The 22,543-nt window shown below is 46.5% G+C and overlaps 1 protein-coding gene across 9 annotated transcripts in view; it reads left to right on the top strand.

The window, feature by feature from the left end:
* GIGYF2 (GRB10 interacting GYF protein 2) overlaps nucleotides 1–22,543 on the top strand; it is a 131,793-nt gene that overhangs the window by 100,619 nt on the left and 8,631 nt on the right. For 7 of the 9 annotated variants that reach the window (XM_078869497.1, XM_078869500.1, XM_078869499.1 and 4 more), the window contains exons 23-26: nucleotides 10,802–10,921; nucleotides 14,148–14,351; nucleotides 15,864–16,096; nucleotides 17,126–17,283. In XM_078869497.1, the coding sequence (XP_078725623.1) occupies nucleotides 10,802–10,921; nucleotides 14,148–14,351; nucleotides 15,864–16,096; nucleotides 17,126–17,283 (715 nt within the window). The remainder of the gene's footprint in view (nucleotides 1–10,801; nucleotides 10,922–14,147; nucleotides 14,352–15,863; nucleotides 16,097–17,125; nucleotides 17,284–22,543) is intronic. The other 2 variants (XM_078869498.1, XM_078869504.1) reach the window with 2 other exon arrangements.

The following is a 22,543-nucleotide window of genomic DNA, read 5'->3' as shown; positions in this document are numbered from 1 at the left end:
TATCTACCGACTCTACAGCAGTATATACTGACTGTAATAGTATCTACCGACTTTAGTAGTACCTACTGACTCTACAGTAGTATCTACTGAATCTATAGTAGTATTTATTTACTCTAAAGTAGTATCTCCTGACTGTAGTCATAACTACTAACTATATATCAGTATCTGCTGACTATATAGCAGTATCTGCTTACTCTATAGTAGTATCTACTGACTCTAAAGTAGCATCTACTGACTGCAGTAGTATCACCCGACTACAGTAGTATCTACTGAATCTATAGTCGTATCTATTGACTCTATACAGTGATACCTCGGTTCACGAACGCTTCGGTTCACGAACAACTCGGTTCCCCGAACAGAAAATTTCATAAAAATATGCTCCGGTTCATGAACTCCGCTTCGGTTCACGAACAGGAGCCGTGGCCATTTTAATGCTAATTCCAGGCTGTCACATGGTCGTGACTTCCTGTAGGAAGATCGTGGAGAGAAGCAGAGACACAGAAAGAAGTACTGTGAGTACTGTGAAGACACTTTCAGTGACTTTTTGATTTTTGGTGTGCTTTTTAGCACATACAGTACTGTACTGTACAATACTGTACTTACTGTATTGTACAGTTCACCCGTTTGAGTGCTCACTGTCTCCCACCCGCCTCCCACCTGCCTTCCTCCATGCCAGAAGTCATCTCAAGCAAGGTTAGTGTTCTCTCTTTATACATTACTATACTGTACAGTACTACAGTAATGTGTATTGTCATTTGATTCATATTTTTGTGCTTCAAAAACCAAAAAAAAAGGTCAGAACGGATTAACCGCAATTTACATTGAACCCTATGGGAAAATGTGCCTCGGTTCACGACCAATTCGGTTCACGACCAGAGTCAGTTCACGAATTAAGTTCGTGAACCGAGGTATCACTGTAGTGGTATCTTCTGACTAGTCGTAACTAACTCTATATCAGTATCTGCTGACTTTATATTATTGTAGAGGTGTTACGGGAGGGCAAACAAACACACTGGGCGTGGTTATGCCCGTACGCGAAGAGATGCTTACATCCACGTCCGCACCGTTTAGCCTGGGGGGCTAACACGGTGCTGGGATCCCCCACGGCCCCACCCCTCAGTGGGGGAGTTGCTATATAAGGCAGTGAGCCGGAGGGCTCGGGGTTCAGTGTTCAGCTTAAACCAGCGAAGCAAGAAGACCGGCTAGATAGGCCCTGGGACTGTTGTATATGTTGTAATTATTAAATTTTGATAAAAAATAATAAAGATTAATGAAATTTCGAAAAATGCGCAAATCGCATAAATTATGATAATGTGTGTAATTATATGCATAAATTATGATAATCACAGAGATAATCGTAGTAATTTATGCGAATGCTTGTGATTATGTTAATGTGTGCAGTTATAATAATTAAGCTTAGTTTCGTTTATCCAGAGTTGTATCAATCAGGATAACACGATTATCATTGATTAAACATTTACTGATTATCTTAGTGTGTTTATGTTATGTTAGGTCTCCAATTTCATATCTCATCGCAGGATACAGTTCTTATGAATAAGACAGTTTTGCATGGATTTGAAAAGAAACACTCGAGATACTTCTGTGTTAACAATTTTATTCTAAACAAACCTGTGATATTCTAACATACACAGGCGAAAGCATACGTTAATAAATTCATGAGCAAGATTATGCAATTAACGAAAATGAATGACTAAAACACTTATTCATGTAACTCGACGGCAGCAACTGCTTTGCATGATCAGTTGATATTGAACGCACCACCCTGAAATGGCAACCCTTTTTGAAACGCAAAGATAACTTTTTGAAAGTCTTATTCATGTGCGTGTTGTGTGTGCGTTGTCCCCTTGTAAAATTAATGACATTTTCTTAAAGCCGGGAGTTGTGTCGTTAGCTTGTGGGGTGGGGGAGGATACAACCAGCAGCCAGAGAAGTTCCTCTCGCTTGGGCGTGGCCGCAGCGAGCCCGTGCTGCTCCCTCTCTCCACTGCTCGATTGAGTTGGCACGACGCTCGCCGACATGGTGCGCGATGATTCCGTCGTCGCTGCTGAACGTCTTGTCTGTTCTCACTGGGTGTTGGTCGGTGTGTGTATCAAACACACGGCGCATTCGATGGCGCTCTCTCTCTCTTGGTGGCAGCTCCAGGCTTCTCCACTGCTGGATGATTGTTGAGTCGGCACAATGCTCGCCTTCGGCGGTGTGCGATGATATCGTCGTCGCTGCTGGACGTCTTGTCTGTTCTCACTGGGTGTTGGTCGGTGTGTGTATCAAACACGCGACGCATTCGATGGCGCTCTCTCTCTCTCTCTTGGTGGCAGCTCCAGGCTTCTCCACTGCTGGATGATTGTTGAGTCGGCACGACGCTCGTTGACGCCCGGGTCGTGCTGCTGCTGTCGCTCTCTCCTTGATCGCTGCCGACTTCACACGGACACTCGCCCTTACTTCAGGCTGTGTTGGCTCAGGCTCTGGACGACGCAGCTGTGCGCGCTCACCGGCTTGGAGTGCTCTGGCAATGAACGATGGCTCTTGTTGCTCATCCGCTGCTGCTCGTCCTTTTCGATGCTCGCTTGGTCGACGCTTGGCGATTTCCACCCTTTTTTACAGGTTGATTGCTTGTTTTCACTTGTCACTCTCTCTTCTCCGTGCCTTCCTTTGTTCGTGCAGCTGCCAGCTTCATACGGGCACTCGCTGATGCCTCTCCCGCCCTCACTTCAGGGGCTTCGTTGTTTAAGTTCTCTCACGAGAATTATAGCTGGAATCTCCGTCAGCTTCACTCGCAGCTCGGCGACTCAGGGTAGCGATCCTTCTTCGTTGTCGGCGTTGAGATGAGATGGGGCCGGAGCCCTGGTGAGAGGTGGGGGCCGGAGCCCCGGAGAGAGATGGGGGCCCTGAGCCCCGGTGATCTGTGGGGGCCGGAGCCCCGGAGAGATCTATGTTCAATGGATTTTGCCTCGGCTTATATTGAGAAAATCCACTCGGTTTTCCGAGTTCAAAGGCCGGGGCAATATAACTTTTTGTTGTGGGGGTGGACACATCTGCGTCCGTGTGTGTCGTGTGCGTGTCCGTCCGTATGTGTCGCGTGTGTGTTTATTGGAGCTTTAAAGACACAGCTGTCCGTAATAATTCTGGAAGGAGGGGTGGGGTTTTCTCGTGAACGGCGCCACACATGAGTCATCAACTAAACCAGACCGACGATTCGCGTTCGTACCGAGGTTACACAATCCTAATCCACGTTTTTGATTATGAATAATATTGGTCGCGAAAGCCTACGCGTTAAGCCAGTCTTATAATCCCTTCCCTCGCTCTGGGCGTTTATCCTTTGTCTCATTGCTTCGTTTGGTTTGGAAGTTAAAATGACTAACTTTTGCTGCTTAGTAGTATTGTGATTTGACGGTAAGTGATTCAATGCATGCCGTAGCCGTGTTCACGGTATTTCATCGTGGTTTGATCTCCCTATGGGGAAATGTTATTTGCTCGCGTGCGCAAATCTTGCTGTTTGTGCTGCGGGAGACAAAGATGGCTGTGCTCCGTCGTTGGAGCACCCTGCGCGTGTGTTTATTTATTTTTTTAAGAGCATCTGCTTCTGTTAATTTCTTTCTCGAGCCGTCGCCAGCTCGCCACGAACTTTTATGAGGGCCATTTCCTGGCTGTGTGCCTGCTCTGTGGTCGTTCCTCTCGGGAAGACAAAGACGGCTGTGAGCTGCTCGCTTCCCCTGGAGTGTTGCGTGTTGGTTAATTATGATAGACTTCTCCGCCCTTAACTCTCCTTGGAGATCCACTCTAATTTCGTACTTATTATTTGACTTCTTGTTATTATTTAATCTGATATACCGGGGCTAGGTAATTTGTTTTGTTTTTTTGGAGCGGCCCTGACTGCCATAATTATTCTTTGATGCTTCGGCCCGTATTCGTAGAAAATTATTAACGGTAAATAATGTCAGTATTGAATTAACAAATGAGGATTCACGACCCTGGTGCAGACTGTTGTCTGGTTTCCAATTGGAGCGAGGATAGATAATGTTTGCTTAATCTTCATGGCTAAGTTGGTAACTTTGTTTAACTAACATGGTTCAAAACCCGTCTTGTTTTCTTGTTGTCAATGCTATTTTTTGTTAAGAATATAATTATATATATATTTCGTGGCGCCTGGTTTTTGTATTGTAAAAGGGCCTTTTGAAGAATGGGTGTTATCCTAACCCCTGCTTGCAACTCCCCCCTCCCCTTCTTTTGTGTGAAATTCGGGGAAGTTTTATGACATTTGATGGTTGTCTCTTTTATGCTTTCTGGCCTTTGAAGCGAGGTGTGCACGCATCTGTGGAAGTGGGGGAACGGGTTTTCCCGCTCGTCTTTGTTTGCTCCCAAGTTGCCCCGTGTCTATTAAAAAAAAAATAGTATTTATGTTGGCTGAATTATTCTTAATATTAATTTTAATTTAAAAAAGGGGTATAGACACAACAGGACTCCCCTGGATCGCTGTCCTTCTCAGGACCGACCAGGGCAAGCCAGTGGCGTGGCCCCGAGAGCCCAGAGTCGATGTTCTTGTAAGAGCCGGTCTGGGGACTCAGGGTGCCGTAATCCCAGCTTAACCAGAGCTGGGTCAGCTAGCCCTCCCCTAGCCTTAGTGGAGGACCTAGGAGTAGTCAAGCCGTGACAGAGATTGTGTGATCTCCCTGTTAGACGGGTGAAGGGGCCGATACCCCTTCGAGTGTTGTATATCTCGGCCTGTATTATACACTGTGGTTAATAAATAAGTGTGCCTCCGACTACGTCGTCCAAGTCTCCTGGAACCTACTACATTAGTATCTGCTGACTCTGCTGACTATATAGCAGTATCTGCTTACTCTAAAGCGGTATCTACTGACTCGAAGTAGCATCTACCGACTCTGCAGTAGTTTCTCCCGACTTTACAGTTGTATCTACTGAGCCCAATAGTAGCTGCTGACTATAGTCGTATATATTGACTCTATGAGAGCCTCCGGCCTTGCCTAGATGGCCCAGCCGGCCGAGGTAGCACCTTGGCAGGCAGGGGCTGGGCTGCTACCCCCCCCCCCCCCAACATCTCCCTACCTCTTCTTGGTTCTTTCGGTAAAGTCACGTAGAAGGGAAGTAATAAAATAATACAAATTAAACATTATAAACTAATTCTCACGACGTTTCGGCCACAACGCAAGCAGCCGTCCTCAGGTGAAACCAGGTCTGTTGAGGCGACAGCGTCTGAATGAAAACAGCACATGTGCTTGGAGCATATATATAAGCTGGGTTGGAAGGGGGGGGGGGGAAGGGCGCCTTGACAAAATAATTTGCATATCAAGAAGAATTTAGCATATTTATGGGAAATGCAGGTGTGTGATTAGTACTACTTATGTCCGTGTATTATGCAGGATTAGCAGCATCCAAGGGAGGGGATATGGGAAATGCAGGTATGTGATTAGTGCTACTTTGCCCGTGCATTATGCAGGATTTGCAGCATCACAGGGAGGGGATAGGGGTAGCATTAATAAAGGGAAGAAGTGTTAATAGTATGTAGCTGCAGTAGCTAAAACCACCACGTAAACAACTAAAGTATAAACTACATAGTATCATCATTATACTAAATATACTCTAGAATAAGCTGAGTTACTAACAGTAAGTCATACATTACAATTCTACGTCGTAAAAAATATAATATGCTTCCATCTAAACTTTATTCTCTTACATCACACGAGTCTACACCGTACTATATACTGCCATAGACAAACCCAACATTAAATTATATACTGTATTGCTATAAACCACCATTGTAATATTACACTATGTATTATTCTACCCACCCTAATGTATATCACACTGCTGTATATTCACTATACAATTACGATACTATATATTACTTTGTACATTGTATTAAGCATATACATTTTTATACTATTTGTTATTATACATTGTACCGTTTACCGTCGTGTGAAAGATACTAAGAGGAAGAAACAAAATATGTCAATGCAGCGGAGCAAAGAATCCATTCCCTGCGGAGAATACAATGCCAGTGAGTGGAACGCGGTCTGAAAGTCACCGTAAACTTGAACACAATCAGTTAAGATCCGAAATGGTTTATTACGTCTTTCCAATGATTGCTAAGCCAGAATCCATCTTCTCGGTTGAAATTGTCTCTGTGTTTGTATATGTGGATCGCCTCATTGAACGAATCTCTCATGGTAGCCAGATGGCTTGCAGAGATCCTCTGTCTTGGAGAAGTCAATATCATGTGAGCCCACTGAATTGTAACAGTGATCTGCCACGGCTGAGGTGTTTGTCCTACCGTGTTTCAAGTCTGCTTTATGTTCACGGATGCTGTCCGAGACATGTCGTTTGGTTTCTCCAATGTAACTCCTACCACAGAGGCAACTTAGTTTGTAGACGCCAGGGTACTGTATGTCTGGAACCACATCTTTTACAGACGGGACCAGATCACGGATTTTATGTACTGTGTTGAATCGGACCTGGATCTTGTGTTTTATCAGGATTTTGGAGATCTGTTTTGTGACCCCAGCAATGTAGGGTAAGGTGATGGTCTTGAAAGGCTCCTCAACGGGATCCTTCTTGATGGTTGGAGTGATGACTTTGCGGATTGTGTAGTCGGAGTAACCATTAGCCTTAAGAGCTTGGCGTACGTGTTTGAGTTCACTGGCAATGTGTTCCTGGTCGGATATGCATTGGGCTCTATGGTATAGAGTCTTGATGAGGGAATTCTTCTGGGATGGATGGTGGTGGGAATCCGGTTTTAGGTAAGCATCCGTATGGGTGGCTTTCCTGTAGACAGAGTGGCTCATTGAACCATCAGGTCTCCTTTTAATTAGGACATCCAAAAAGGGTAGCTTGCCATCTTTTTCGATTTCCATGGTGAATCTGATGGCTGGGTGTATGGAATTGATTTGGTCGAGAAATTGGTCTAGAGCAGGCCGGCCATGTGGCCAGATGACAAAAGTGTCATCTACGTACCTCTTCCATAAGGTCGGGCGTAGAGTGGCAGTCTGGATGGCGTCAGTCTCAAATTTCTCCATGAAAATGTTGGCTACAACCGGAGATAAGGGGGAGCCCATTGGGGTGCCCTCAGTTTGCTTGTAGAAAGTTCCATTCCAGGTGAAGTATGTATTGGTTAAGCAGTGTCTCACCAGGGGGGGTACCCCAGTATTCAGTCCTTGATGAACCAAGTCTTCAATGATTGCGATGGTGTCAGGTACAGGAACTTTGGTGAATAAGGAAACCACATCAAAACTGACAAGCAGGTCATCTGGGGACAGGGAAATCCCCTTGATTGTCGATACCAGGTCGGTAGAGTTTAGTACCGCAGAGGTGGTTTTTCCAGTGAAAAGCCGTAGGATTTCAGACAAAAAACGAGCCAGTTTGTAGGTGTGGGAGTTGATAGTAGAGACAATGGGACGAAGAGGTGTATCTTCTTTATGTATCTTTGGTAAGCCGTATAATCTTGGTGGCCTGGCTGCAGAAGGTTTCATCGAGAACTGTTTGGTCTGATCAATTAATGCGGTTGAAGCAGAAATGATGTTGTTGGTTTTAGTGACGAGGCTGTTGGTGGGGTCTCTTTTTATTGTTGTATAGCTGCCATCGTTGAGTAGTTCTTGAATTTTGTTGTTGTATTCTATTTTGTCCATGATGACAGTGGAATTGCCTTTGTCGGCTGAGAGGATAACAATGTCATCCCTCTTTTTCAATTGAGCTAATTCAAAACGCTCATCTTTGCTGATGTTGCTAGCAGGCATCTTAGCGTTTTTGAGGGTTGCAGAGATTTCAGATCTTGCTACGCCTGCAGCGATGTGACTCAGGCCCTTGAGAGCTACATCTACTCGGGCAATTATATCATTAACTGGTATGTGTCTAGGTGTGACTGCAAAGTTTAGTTTTTTAGCTAAAACGGATTTCAGACCTTCAGACATAGAACTGTTACTGCGATTAATTACGACTTTGTTAACGTCTAGCTTTTCAATGTGTGGGTCCGGTCTCTTGTTTGAGAGGCGGTTGAATTTTGAAATCAAGTTGTCCTTACATTTGGTCGACATAGCGGCAGCTGAAGAGGCAGTCATTTTGTCCACATGTTCCCAATCCGATGTGGACATTGTTGCACTCAAAGATAAGTGTGATTTGTAGAGTGTCTTGTCTAACTGATCTAGATCGGTGCGCGTAAGTCTGATTTTCTCTGAGATAAGAGCTAAGCTAGTTCTAGAAAGAATTCGTTTAGCATTAGAAGAAGTTACAGCAGCAGATGTTAGTGTAAATGCGTTTGGTATTACCTTAGAGTCGCGGCATCTTTTCAGAAAGGTGAGAGACTCGATTAGCTGAGCCTTCTTATCACGGAGCTTGTTGAAGGATCTCAAAGTTATGTGGAATCCCTCCCCGTAGAGGCGGTTAAATTTCGATTTAAAGCTTTCGTGACTGCAGGGATTCATCTTCTTGGTTCTTTCGGTAAAGTCACGTAGAAGGGAAGTAATAAAATAATAAAAATAAAACATAATAAAATAATTCTCACGACGTTTCGGCCACAACGCAAGCAGCCGTCCTCAGGTGAAACCAGGTCTGTCGAGGCGACAGCGTCTGAATGAAAACAGCACACGTGCTTGGAGCATATATATAAGCTGGGTTGGAAGGGGGGGGGAAGGGCGCCTTGATAAAATAATTTGCATATCAAGAGCAATTTAGCATATTTATGGGAAATGCAGGTATGTGATTAGTACTACTAATAACAAATAGTATAAAAATGTATATGCTTAATGCAATGTACAAAGTAATATATATTATCGTAATTGTATAGTGAATATACAGCAGTGTGATATACATTAGGGTGGGTAGAATAATACATAGTGTAATATTACAATGGATAAGGTGGTTTATAGCAATACAGTATATAATTTAATGTTGGGTTTGTCTATGGCAGTATATAGTACGGTGTAGACTCGTGTGATGTAAGAGAATAAAGTTTAGATATGGAAGCATATTATATTTTTTACGACGTAGAATTGTAATGTATTACTTACTGTTAGTAACTCAGCTTATTGTAGAGTATATTTAGTATAATGATGATACTATGTAATTTATACTTTAGTTGTTTACGTGGTGGCTTTAGTTACTGCAGCTACATACTATTAACACTTCTTCCCTTTATTAATGCTACCCCTATCCCCTCCCTGTGATGCTGCTAATGCTGCATAATGCACGGGCAAAGTAGCACTAATCACATACCTGCATTTCCCATATCCCCTCCCTTGGATGCTGCTAATCCTGCATAATGCACGGACATAAGTAGTACTAATCACATACCTGCATTTCCCATATCCCCTCCCTTGGATGCTGCTAATCCTGCATAATACACGGACATAAGTAGTACTAATCACATACCTGCATTCCCATAAATATGCTAAATTCCTCTTGATATGCAAATTATTTTGTTAAGGCGCCCTTTCCCCCCCCCCCTTCCAACCCGGCTTATATATATGCTCCAAGCACGTGTGCTGTTTTCATTCAGACGCTGTCGCCTTGACAGACCTGGTTTCACCTGAGGACGGCTGCTTGCGTTGTGGCCGAAACGTCGTGAGAATTATTTTATTATGTTTTATTTTTATTATTTTATTACTTCCCTTCTACGTGACTTTACCGAAAGAACCAAGAAGATGAATCCCTGCAGTCATGAAAGCTTTAAATCGAAATCCCCCTACCTGCTCTACAGTAATAGTATCTAAGGGCTATAATAGTATCTACCGACCCTACAGTAGTAAGTGCACACATTGGGGTGGGGGGGAGAAGAGGACATGACGCTTTGAATAATATTCCTCAGCGTTGTGTGTGGTTTTTTTGCATTTTTTATGCGAATTAGATTTCCCCCCTCCCACCACCGATCGCGTGTGCGTTGCTAGGGCAACCACGGGTCAGCTTTCTCGCGCATGCGCAGATGCGTGCGTTGGCGCGTGCTTTGTGTAGTAATATAATAATAAATAGTACTAAACTGTTATTTTCGACTCTTGAGTTACATTCACTAACACAGCCACCGTTAGCTGTGTTAGTAAATGGCGGCTTGCCATCCTTTTCCACCTCTGTGTGGCGATGGCTTTTTCCGAGCTCTCTCGGAGCTTACATTTACAAGCAAATTTCTTACATTGACATGCTAATCTCTCAAAATACAATGGCCACCCCCACAGCTTAGATTCTGAGTTACATTCACTAACACAGCCACCATTAGCTGTGTTTGCAAATGACGGCTTGCCATCCTTTTCCACCTCCATGTGGCGATGGCTCTTTCCTAGCTCTCTCCGAGCTTACATTTACAAGCATCTCTAAACCTTTGTAAACAGCTCTTTGATTGGGGTAGTAGACCTACTGCCGGTTACGGAGACCTCTCCTACATTAACATTAGCTGTCCCGCCCATCTCTAAACCTTTATAAACAGCCTGCCTCAGCAGCTTTCCCCCTCTTTTTTCACCTGATGACGATTGCTTGTGTTGCGATCAAAAAGTCGTGATATTGTTATTATTTATTATTATTATTCTATCTACGTGGCTTTACCGAAAGACCCAAGGAATACCCAACTAGGAATTTTAATTATATCTCCCAATTGCGAGCTGCTTGTTCTGCCACTGAGCCAGCTGGTCACATGGTCAACTGAGCTCTAAATATTATACAATAACTTGTCCTCGATGGGTGCCAGTTATGTGAAATTAAGTTGTTGTTTTGAAACTTAAGTGTTGCCAAGAAATCGAGTGAATGTTTTAACGCACGGAACACGCGCACATTCTTCTGTCTTCAGCTGCCCTCGTCGTCCACGTGGGGGCAGCAGGTGCCAGCCATGAGCAGCCAGCAGTCGTCGCTCTCCCTCGCCGAAATCCAAAAGATCGAGGAGGAGCGAGAAAAGCAACTGCGGGAGGAAGTACGTTCCCGTGTTTTAATGTGCATCACCATCAGTTTTCTTACATGATAGTGCAATGCAGTAGTGGTTCCCTACCTGCAGTTCGCATGGCCGTTGGGAGTGCTCTGCAGAACCGTTGCGGATGCTATTTTTTTACAAAACCTATTATGTTATGAGTATGTGGTGGTCTGCAAAATTTTTTTGAGGGTCGACATTGGTCTGCAGGTCCAAAGATGTTGGGAACCAATGCACTATAGCACAGGTAACAACACATTGGTAAATAACTCCACTGCTTTGAAAATAAATTGTTTCATTGGCAATGTTTTGGGCAGTGGACCTTCTTCACAACACAGAGAGAGTGTTAAGGATGATTGTGTTGATTGTTTTAATTTTTGTGCACCACAACCAATGGTGTATTATCAAATAAAGTATACTCTCCTATACTTTTCGTATTATAGGTGACTATCAGGAAGTACTTAAAAAACCGTCCAAGGACGGGTATGTTGCAGTAAATCTGAAACTTGCAAGCGAAAAGCAGACCGCGACGGAATATTCTTTGCATTAATGAGTGTGCAATTTATAAGGGCACGGTGACACAGACCTATTTCATTTTAAGGTTATCCCTTGTTCATTATGATGTCCTTTTTAGTTTGATGTCTCAATAGCGTTACGGAAATTGCATGACATGAGGGTTCTGAATTTGTAGTGAGGGTTGTAAGTTGGTACCAAGGAGGGGGGAGGAGGCGCCGCGTCCCCCCCATGTGGAGTGTCGTCAGCCGCTAATTATTATGAATGGGTGGGGGGGTGTCCATTTGGTGGACATCACCTTATAATGATTATTAATAAGGGGGGTTGTTCGATGTGGAGTGATGTCACCTGTCCATGTGGAGGACGTAACCTGTTATTGATTATTAATGAGGGGGCTGGTCGACGTGGAGTGACGTTACGAGCGTTGCACACATGCATTATTAGCTCATTATAGTCTTCTTTCTTTGTTTTTTTTATATAAAAGTCTCCGCGCGGGCTTGAGATCCACATCTCCATCTCGCGCGCCGTGTGCGTATGGCGTCAGTGCCCTTTAATCCCCTACTGTAAAGTCAGATACTACTATAGAGTCACTAGATAATACTAACTCTATTGCCCATGTTGTTTGCGCTACACAAGCTCACTTTCCCCCAACTCCCCCTTTGTTTTGCTTCTGCATTAGCGCACTGCTTCCGCAGCTCGTGTTGCTTGCACAGCTCTTTCCCCCGCCCACTCACTTTTAAACCCTTATAAGCAGCTCCATTTGGAGGCTTGTCCCCTCTTTTCTGTCCACCTGATGAAAACCGCTTGTGTTGCGGTCGAAACGTCGTGGGTTTTTTGCTTTTATTATTTTCAATTTATTTTTATTTCTAATTTGTAATTTTATTTTACTATTTTTATTGTGGGTTTTTTGCTTTTATTATTTTCAATTGATTATTTTATTTTAATTCTTTTAATTAATTCTTTTTTATTTTAATAGAATTTTTTTTTGATTTTTTGTTATCTATTTACATGACTTTACCGAAAGAACCAAGAATAAGAATGTTATTTTTTTTAATTTAAAGCTTTTGTGACTGCAGGGATTCATATTCTTGGTTCTTTCGATGCCCAATGCATCTCTGATCAGGAACACATTGCCAATTAACTCAAGCACGTACACCAAGCTCTTAAGGCTAATGGTTACTCCGACTACACAATCCGCAAAGCCATCACTCCAACCATGAAGAAGGACCCTCTTGAGCCATTTAAAACCATCACCTTACCCTACATTCCGGGGATCACAAAAAAGATCTCCAAAATCTTGAATAAACACAAGATCCAGGTCCGATTCAACACATTACATAACATTTGTGATCTGGTTTCCGTATGTCTACAAACTGAGTTGCCTCTGTGGTAGTAGTTACATTGGAGAAACCAAACGACATGTCTCTGACCGCATCCGTGAGTACAAAGCAGACCTAAAACACGGTAGGACCAACACCTCGGCCGTGGCAGATCACTGTTATAATTCAGTGGGCTCACATGACATTGACTTCTCCAAGACAGAGGTTTTCTGCAAGCCATCTGGCTACCATGAGAGATTCGTTCATGAGGCTATCCACATATACAAATACAGAGACAATTTCAACCGATAAGATGGATTCTGACTTAGCAATCATTGGAAGGATTTGATAAACCATTTCGGGTCTTAATTGATTGTGTTCACGCTTACGGTGACTTTCAGACCGGATTCCTTTTTCATTCTCCCCCCTCCTTTTTTCCGAACATAGATGAACTCGTCCATCTGGCCAACTGCCAAATCGCTGTCCGTGGTGCTGACGTTAGGAAAAACCACCACTTTTTTCAAATATTTTTGCTATGGATTTCACACCTGATGATTGCTTGTGTTGCAGTGGAAACGTCGTGAAAATTTTTGTTTTATATTTTTATTATTTCCCTTCTACGTCACTTTACCGAAAGAACCAAGATAAGAATGTTAGTGTTAAGCACTTCTTCTCTTTGAGAAATTGTATAAGGGGCTATCCATTTAGTACGTACGCAAAAATCTGTCAACTTAACCCCTCCCCCCCTCCCTGTACGCATGTGTACTTTTTACACCCCCCCCCCACCTGCGTACGTACGCTTGACGCACCCCCCCCCCCCCGAATCCTATAGAACGGCCAATGTTTAATGCATGCAGAAACGATCAAGGATATTAACGTGTTTAAGCAAACAGTCCACCGCCGGACTATCTAACTCATTTGAAGGCCAATGTAGACATTATTATCTTATTATCGAGGCTTCACCCCCCCACCCCGCGTTTCCTATGCGTACGTACATTGTCAGTAGACCCCCAATACTCAAGCGTACGCATTTGAGTTAACCCCCCTCCATGCGTACGTACTAAATGGATGGCCCCTAAATTGAGGGTACCAAATAAACAATGGCAGCCACTGTCATGGTGTAATGTCCATTACCCTGGACTTGCAGTTCTCTCTCCACCTAGCGGTATACATGGTATGACATCGTTCATTAATCGGCATATTGTTTGTGGTGGAGTAAAGTGTGGGTATGCCCGCCTCTTCCAACAAGTCTGGCCAACGTGGAAGATTAGACCTCGAGTTTTGGCTAAGGGCCACCTTACCAGCAGTGGCATAAGCAAGTGATTGCGGGGCTGGAGGGGGGCCACGTTGAAGTTTTTTTTTACCAAATGAACAATCTTCAATCTTGTTTTCGCTCACAGCAACGCCGACAGCAAGATTTGATCAAGACATTGCAACAGCAGCAACAGCAACAGCAGCAGAAACCCGTCGGGTGGAACAACGTGAGCAAGGCCGGCTTGTCGGCCAAGTCTCTGCTGGAGATTCAGCAGGAGGAAGCCCGGCATGTGCAGAAGCAACAGCAGCAGCAACGGGCGCAGGCACAGGCCCAAGCTCAGGCACGCGCAGTAAGAAATTGCAACATTTAATGCACTTGTCTACCCAGAAAAGTCTCACCGGATCTTGAGTGTCCTGCTACATTTTTGACAGGAGGTGTTGATGATTGCTATATGTTTTCAATTAATTGATTGGCGGTGTAATTTGGCGATTTTGGACCTTGGCACCAGCAAGCAATGGCTTACTCTTCTTCCAATTACGTCATGGGATCGTTAACATCCACTGCGAAGCGGACAGCCGTCGTATTTTGCGGTTAATACAAACTGCAGTATTAACCAGGGCGGCTTGCCAGTTCCACACCGCTAACCTCTGCAACAAGCGGTGAGCGAATTGCCGCTGGGTCATAGTTCTGCTCATACAGCGATGCTGTCATAGATGATGCCCACGTTCTCATCACTCACGAGGGATGCATATTTATGTTGTTGTGGCCAATAGCTTTTATGCTACCACCATCCTCTTACCATTGCTTCTGCTACAGCTGTTGCAAAGCCAAGTCGAGATATAGAAGGCCTGTTCTTACAATGCCTCATGCTCTGGTTTCAACTGTTTTCCTTGGTCACCATTCTGTGTGCCACACCAATGGCTGTCCATAACCTACCTGTTACTTGCGCCAACTGTTTCTTGTTCATGGGGAGCAGTAGTGTAGCAGTTAGCGGTATGAACCCGGCGGTCTGAGTTGGATTCCTGCTCACGGCCACCACTACTGACAATTATCCGAACCAGTCCTGGGTCTCTCCTAGGTCGACTCGGCCTCAAATGAGTACCTGGTGCGTGGTGTAAACATCGCCACAAGGGAGACAAAGACGACCTGGCGTGGTGCTGGCCACCCACTCCCTCGTGTGCCGTACCGGCTTTCATAGCTACTCGCTCACAGCATTTTCCCCAACAGTCTGTTAAGGCTATACGGGGGATCTTTGTCTTTTTTTTCTTGCATATGTGCTCTTTCCCTCTCAACCTTCCTCCTCCTTCCCATGTAGCCTACAGTTTATTGCTTCTTTGTGTTATTCTGAATTTTCAAGTTGCCTACGCCGTCCTCCCGTAGAGATGTGTAGCATCCTTCACACAAATCCGTGTTTGAATGGGGAACCAGTCTTCTTATCGCCAGTTGCTTTGTTACAGGGCAGCCGCTGTTACTTCTGCATCTGGCAGCCATTTTTTCAACACTTAAGTTGACTCGATTCCTTCAAATGTATTTTATATATCAAAACATCACTCTGCTACACCGGAAAATATGTATGGGAAAAAAATCCTTCTGATATCATTATTCCTCTATTTTACGAGCCTGCATCTTTAAAATAAAAAAAATGTTGCGGCTGAATCCATATTTGCTATGTTTGATTCACTCAAAATAATTTCCTTTGATTTATAATTGCTGTGTACAATTAATATTTCAGTCTTATTTGTAGCAGGCCTCCATTTAATTTCAAAAGACACCGATTGAGAAATGAATATTCTTTGTCAGTGCTGGTACGGCCGTTTCGCATTGCAGCGTGTGAAGGTTACCTTCCATCTGTCTTCCACAGCAACATTCAAGCGTCCCCATTAACAACGCTTCCGTGTGGGGGAACGTGAGTCCCGGTGGCTCCTCTAACCCGTGGGGTTCTGACGTGAGCAATCTGTGGGGGGGGGCTGGTGCTGGCACCATCCAAGAAAAGAAATCTCCCAACATTGGCTTCTGGGACGACGCTGTGAAGGAGCTGGGCCCGCCGGTGCGCAATGTCAACATGAAGACCAGCAAGAGCAGTCCTTCGCTCGGGTAGCGCTCGCGCACGCACATGAACGCGCGCACGCTCGCGCCGCCCACTGGCGAGAGCGCACCGAAGCAAAGTCCACAGCGCACGTAGCACTGTTACCACGGTCACTCGTTAATTCTTGCACCCATGTTAAGGACCCGGTCTACCAGACATTGACTGTTTCCTCTCATTCATACTGCATTCAACCACTAAACTGCAGGTCACAACTACACTGTCACTCATCCACTCACTACACTGCAGGCCACTTCACTTCTCTTTCCCCTCGCACTGCTCCACTGGAATTTCCTCCCACTGTCTCTTTTTCCAAGCTCTTATAACGACCTTCATCAATTCAAGAAATGTATAGCCTACCTATTGTTGCTGGCCACTTAACTTTTTGAGCCTTGTGATAAAAACAAAAATCACAGGTCTGAGTTGTTTGGTTTCTTATCAAGGTGCCCTTTCTGTTTCTCAGTGTAATTCCCTGCATGTATCTCTCCTTGCTTCTTTGTGCATTTTCCATAATTTATTTTGTTTTATTTGTCATTGTCCATGTGTTTGATCCACTTGTGGTAGCTGGCGGCCTGCACTGATTGAAGCGTTCTTCTTCACGTGCATCAAATAATGATTAACAAAATTGCTTTGGGTTTCACAAAGTGCTCTTCAAAGGTCTGGTTCATCTCATAGTTTAAATGTATCAAGTGATATCAATCTGCCTTCAGTCATTGCTCTACAGCCTGCAGTCATATTCTGTTGTTTTTTTAGTCATGTGTCTGGATGAGTTATGTTTAACGAACTTGTTGCACGTAAATTTATTTTTGCTTATGTTTATTGTGAATCCTGTTTTCCCAATACTTTTTTTGTCATGAAGGGTCCTGGCAAAGAGCAATAAGTGTGTGTGTGTTTTGCCTATGGGGGGAAACCAGAGAACCTGGAGGAAACCAATTTGAAAAGGGGGTAGAGCACCACACAGAGAGGCACCCGAGTCGGGGTTAAATTAAATATTTTAACATTCGTAATCGTATGTTTTGTGTCTTCTCAATGTTGCCTAGTGAGTCGTATGGAATTCCGTCACGTCAAAGCAAAAAGAAAACGGAAGAAGAAGACAAGCTGATGAAACTATTCCAGGGAGTGAACAAGGCCCAAGACGGATTCACTCAGTGGTGCGAGCAAATGCTGCATGCTCTCAACACTTCCAACAACCTCGATGGTAAGAACGGGCACCTGCATACATTTCGTTTTCAGCAAAATCTCGGCTAATAGGGCGGAGTCCTAATGTATGTTGAACTTCTTTTGCACCATACGCAGTCAACCGTGCTATTTGGAGGTATGGGGTAAGGACCACAAACTAAACACTACAACTTGCAATGATGTATAACGATAGTGCTAACAACTCTATATCCATCATTGGTGGCCGATACTCCAAGCACTGATCCATTTTTGTGGATCTTATTGGGCTCCACCAGAAAGCTATGACCAACGATGACCTCGATTTAACCATGTTTATTTCATCAGGGAAGCTACTTTATGTAACTAGATTCCGTTTCTTAACACTTTTTTCTCCTGTCCTGTTACACTGTTCTGTATATGTAACAAACGTGGAATTAAAATTTATAAAATAGAAACTTGCTATCATGTTTGATTAGTCTTGAATCCTGGCAACGACTAGGCCCGAGCGCAGGCTTGACCCATGTGCACACGCGGTACCAACGAGTTCCAACGAGGCCTGACTCAAGCGCCGCACTAATGCGAAATTAGGTACCAACGACCATCCACACAATTATCATTAAACGTTATGAAAATATACCATTGAAAGTAAGTCAGTGTGTACGTGTGTAATAAGAGAGCGCCATCTCCTGCATTATTGTGGGGGTTACATTTACAGACTGATACAGTCCACGGATTATCCATTGTAGGGTTTCTATCTGGGGGAAAGGTGATTGGGCGGATCTACCAGGGAAGTCTCTGGAACGTTCCCGAAGGTTCCAGGAGGGGCGTGGCCAGAGGCGGGGCTTAGCCTCCGGGTAGTGAATATAAGCCGGGGGTACAGCAACGTTAGGGGTCGGTGTTTGAAGATCGAAGAGGAGCTCCCCACCACTGCTGCCTCGACATCTCCACCTGCCACATGGCGGCTCGACCTCCAGCCGCTCCCTAGCGCTGCCAGCCAGCGGTGCATTAGCGAGCGAGGTGAGCGCCACGTGGCGCAGGGCAGTGCAGCCATGAGAGCAGGTCGACATCCGCAGAGAGAGAGAGAAGTGGCTGTACCGAAGATTAATAAATACCTTGAAATTATGTACCGTGTCAGAGCCACTTATTCCACTTGTATCGAACATCTTCTCTTTCTGGCAATAAAACAGGTGTTAAGATGTTCAAACACCACATAGATATATTTTGCAAGGAATTAAGTCTGCATTAACCACACGTACTTGTGGTGAACATGCAAACAAACATGCTCTGATAATCTTAACACCTGTTTTATTGCCAGAAAGGGTAAAACCTATTCTTATTTTTCATACTTTGATAGTGGCAAAAAGGTCATATATAGCTGCACACCTCGAGATATCAATGGTTTGATACATGGATTGTCTTTGTACTCTTCGCCTTTTGGTGTTCTCTGGTCCGACACTGATGAGACTAGGCCATCAAGAAGGCTGTCTCTGGTGTAGGCTAATCCGTTTCAAAGACAATGGATATATTATCAGAGCATGTTTGTTTGCATGTTCAGTACAAGTGTAGTAATTACTCAGGAGGCTTGACGACGGGATCGGAGGCACACTTATTTATTAACACAACTTGTATACAGTTAGCGAGTATACACAGGACCTAAGGGGTAACGTCCCCTTACTCGGCTAACAGGGAGACACAACATCTAAGCCCTGCTAACCTAAGCCCAAGTCCTCCACTAGGGAGCTAGGGGAGGCTACCTGTCCCAGCCCTGGTCAAGCTGGGATCCGACCCCCTGAGTTCCCAGACCTGCTCGTCAGTCTGGGCTCTCGGGGCCACGCCACCGGCTTGCCCTGGTCGGCCCTGATAAGGACAGCGAGCCAGGGGAGCTCCGGGGCCTATTCTAGCTGGTCTTCCGTCTTCGCTGGTTAAAGCTGATACCTCGACCTCGAGCCCTCCGGCTCACCCCCTCTTATAGTCCGCGGCCCCCCCGGGAGGGGCCCGTGGGGGATGCAGGTGCGGACGTCGGTGTGGCCACCTCCTATGTGTACGGCCCTAACCACGCCCCTTGTGTTTGTTTGCCATCCGCTCCCATACACAATTACACCTCTACATCACCCCCCCCTGTACAGCTCGCAGCCGTCCCCGGCTGCAACAAAATCAGAATAAAGGTGCATGCCTCCCCAAAACCGTGTGTGCCTCGCGTAAATTTAACAAGAACAATAACAGTCATAACAACAACAACAACAGGAAACAGGTAGAAGAAGAAAGAGAAAAAAATAACCCGGCGCACCCTCCCGAATAAATACCCCATTCCGCAAACCCAACATATATACACGCGCTCCGGATGCCCCTCCCCCACTGTCCGCAAGGGCCCCCCAACGGCCGACCTCACAATAGTCTGCGCGTTTTGGCGCGCGTTCTCGCGGCGGGCCCGTCACAAGGGCTCGACCCGGCACGCTCAGTGGTGGTTGGTGACGGTCCGGGTGCAAGAGAGTCTGGCGTCGCTGCCGAGTGACCCCCGACCCCTCCGGGAGGGGTTGGCGGGCGTGGACCCGTCACTCCTGTTGCACCTGGAGATGGAACAGTTGATGTCATGTTAGGCGAGAGCAGCGACGTCGGGGAGTCGGCGGACCCCTCACACGTTTGGCCATGCGTGTGTGTGTGTGAACCACGGGCCGGCGCAATGAACGGTTTCAACCTTGAGGGGTGCACGTACCACCGACGCCTCCCCCATTTGACGCGAACACATTGCGGCCGTAAGACCTGTACGACCTCCACTGGCCCCCGCCACGGCCGTACCAACTTTGACGAGGTTGCCAGTGGCACTTGGGGACAGTGCAACCATGCCCTGTCCCCTGGTTTCCATTTGAACACATGTACCCGCCCCAGCCGAAGCCTCTCGTTCGCCTTCTGGCGGAGTTCAGAATTTTGCACGGCCGCTTCCCGCGCCTCAGACAATTTGCTGATGTTAAATTTAACGTGTTCGGACAAGGTAGACTTCGCCTGAGGCGCCGAGAGCTTCAGCTGGGTCGTCACAGGGGGGTTAGCCTCGCGGCCATACATTAAAAAGAAAGGGGAAAATCCGGTGGCCGCATGGGGAGCCATCCTGTAGGCCTGCAACACACCGGCTATGCGAAGGTCCCAATCTGTCTGGGATTCGGACACCTGTTGGGACAGCATAGACGTGATGGTCCGATGCAGCCGTTCCACCATCCCGTCAGTTTGAGGGTGATACGGGGAGGTCCGAATTTTCTCCGTACCCAAGAGGTCGCACACCTCGCGGAGGAGTTTTCCCGAAAAATTCTTACCCTGGTCAGTAAGCAGCCGTTCCGGAGCACCTTTGTCGAGGACATAGCCCTGGACAAAGGCCTCCGCGATGGCTGCTGCCGACTGGTTGGCCAGGGGCCAGGCCATAGGCCATCTCGTGAAGTATTCGACCCCTGTCAATAAATACCTATTCCCCCTGGGTGTAGCGGGAAATGGCCCGAGTATGTCTAGCGCAACGAGCTCGTTAACCCGGGAAACCTTTATGGACTGCAGCGGAGGGTTGGACCCCCTAGCTGGTGGCTTTCGCTGCGCGCATTGCGTGCACGACCCCAGGAGATCCCCCACGTCCTTTGCCATGCCCGGCCAGAAGAAATCGAGCTGGAGCGTGGCAAAGGTCTTGTGAACCCCCAAGTGCAGAAGCCGCTCATGAACAGCCCATACCACCTTACCCCTCAATGCTGCAGGCACCACGAGCTGCTGGCGGCGGGTTTTTCCGTCCCAGTGCATTAAAAGACCCTGGAACAACCCCCACGAGTCAATGTTCGCCACCCCCTGCCCAACCCCCCCTGCGCGACGGCGCAGAGCGAGGAGGGAGGTGTCCTCCATTTGGAGGCGTCCCCATTCCGCGACCGACAACCCCAGCAACGAATCCCTCCCTTCTTGCTCGATAGGACCCGAAGCCGAATGCGCATCGGCGGCGGCCACGAGGACCGAATCGGTGGTGACGTTCGGGGGCCTACAACGCCTCGAACCCAGGAGGCAAGCGCACTCCGAAGTGGGTGGCAACCGTGACAGGGCGTCAGCGTTCGTGTGGCGGACGCCCTTACGATATGTGGTGACAAAGTCGTAGTCCTGGAGAATCTCCAACCATCGAGACAACTGGCCCGATGGTTGTTGAACCCGCAGAGCGTACTGTAGGGCCGCATGATCTGTACGGACGGTGAAACGCCGACCGTACAGATATGGGCGGTACTGCTGAATGAAATAAACAATTGCCAATAATTCCCGACGGGTAACGCAGTACCGTTGTTCCGCTGGAGACAGTACCCGACTACCGTAAGCCACCACATGCTCTACGCCCCCAATGAGTTGGGACAGCACGCCCCCGATGCCCGTGTTACTTGCATCTGTATCGAGCAAGAAGGGTTGTGAGAAGTCGGGGTAATTCAACGGCGGAGCCCCCACCAGGGCATTCCGGAGGGCGTGAAAAGCAGCCTCCTCCTCCAGCCCCCAATGAAACCTGACTCCCTTGGACGTCAAGGCATGCAATGGTTTCGCGATCGTAGCGAAGTCAGCCACAAACCGTCGATAGTACGACGCGAACCCAATGAAACTCCTGACCTCTCCCACCGAGGTGGGAGTCGGCCAGGAGCTGACGCATTCCGTTTTGGCGGGATCAGTGGATATCCCCGAGCGCCCAACAATGTGACCCAAATACCGCACCGATTCGCGGAGCAAATGGCACTTCTGCGGTTTAAATTTTAAATTGGCAGCCCGCATTTTGAGAAAAACAGCACGCAGCCTCTGGAGGTGTTCCTCGAAGGATTTGCTAAAGACGATGACATCGTCCAAGTAAATTAAACACGAATCCCATTGCAAGCCTGCCAAGACCAGTTCTATTAACCGCTGAAAAGTTGCCGGCGCAGAATGTAAGCCCATCGGCAAGCGGTTAAATTGGAAGAGACCTTGCGGTGTCCGAAAAGCAGTTTTAGGTTTTGATTCGTCATCCAGAGGAAGCTGCCAGAATCCAGATAGTAAATCGAGGGTGGAAAAGAATCGCGCCCCCGCCAAGGCATCGAGCGACTCATCCATTCGAGGAAGCGGGTACGCATCTGCCACAGAAATTTTGTTCAATCGCCGAAAGTCGACACAAAACCGCAGTGAGCCGTCGTGTTTTTTCACCAAAACGATCGGTGCGCCCCACGGGCTGTTGGAAGGGGAAATGATATCGGCGGCTAGCATGTCATCAACAGCCGATTTGACATGATCCTTTTCGGCGGGACTGAGCCGAAAGGGATTTTGGCGGATTGGCGCGC

This window comes from Lampetra fluviatilis, chromosome 28 (assembly GCF_964198595.1).
Source record: "Lampetra fluviatilis chromosome 28, kcLamFluv1.1, whole genome shotgun sequence".
Taxonomy (NCBI): domain Eukaryota; kingdom Metazoa; phylum Chordata; class Hyperoartia; order Petromyzontiformes; family Petromyzontidae; genus Lampetra; species Lampetra fluviatilis.
Note: the sequence above shows the minus strand (reverse complement) of the source record. Positions and strands in the feature narration are given on the sequence as shown.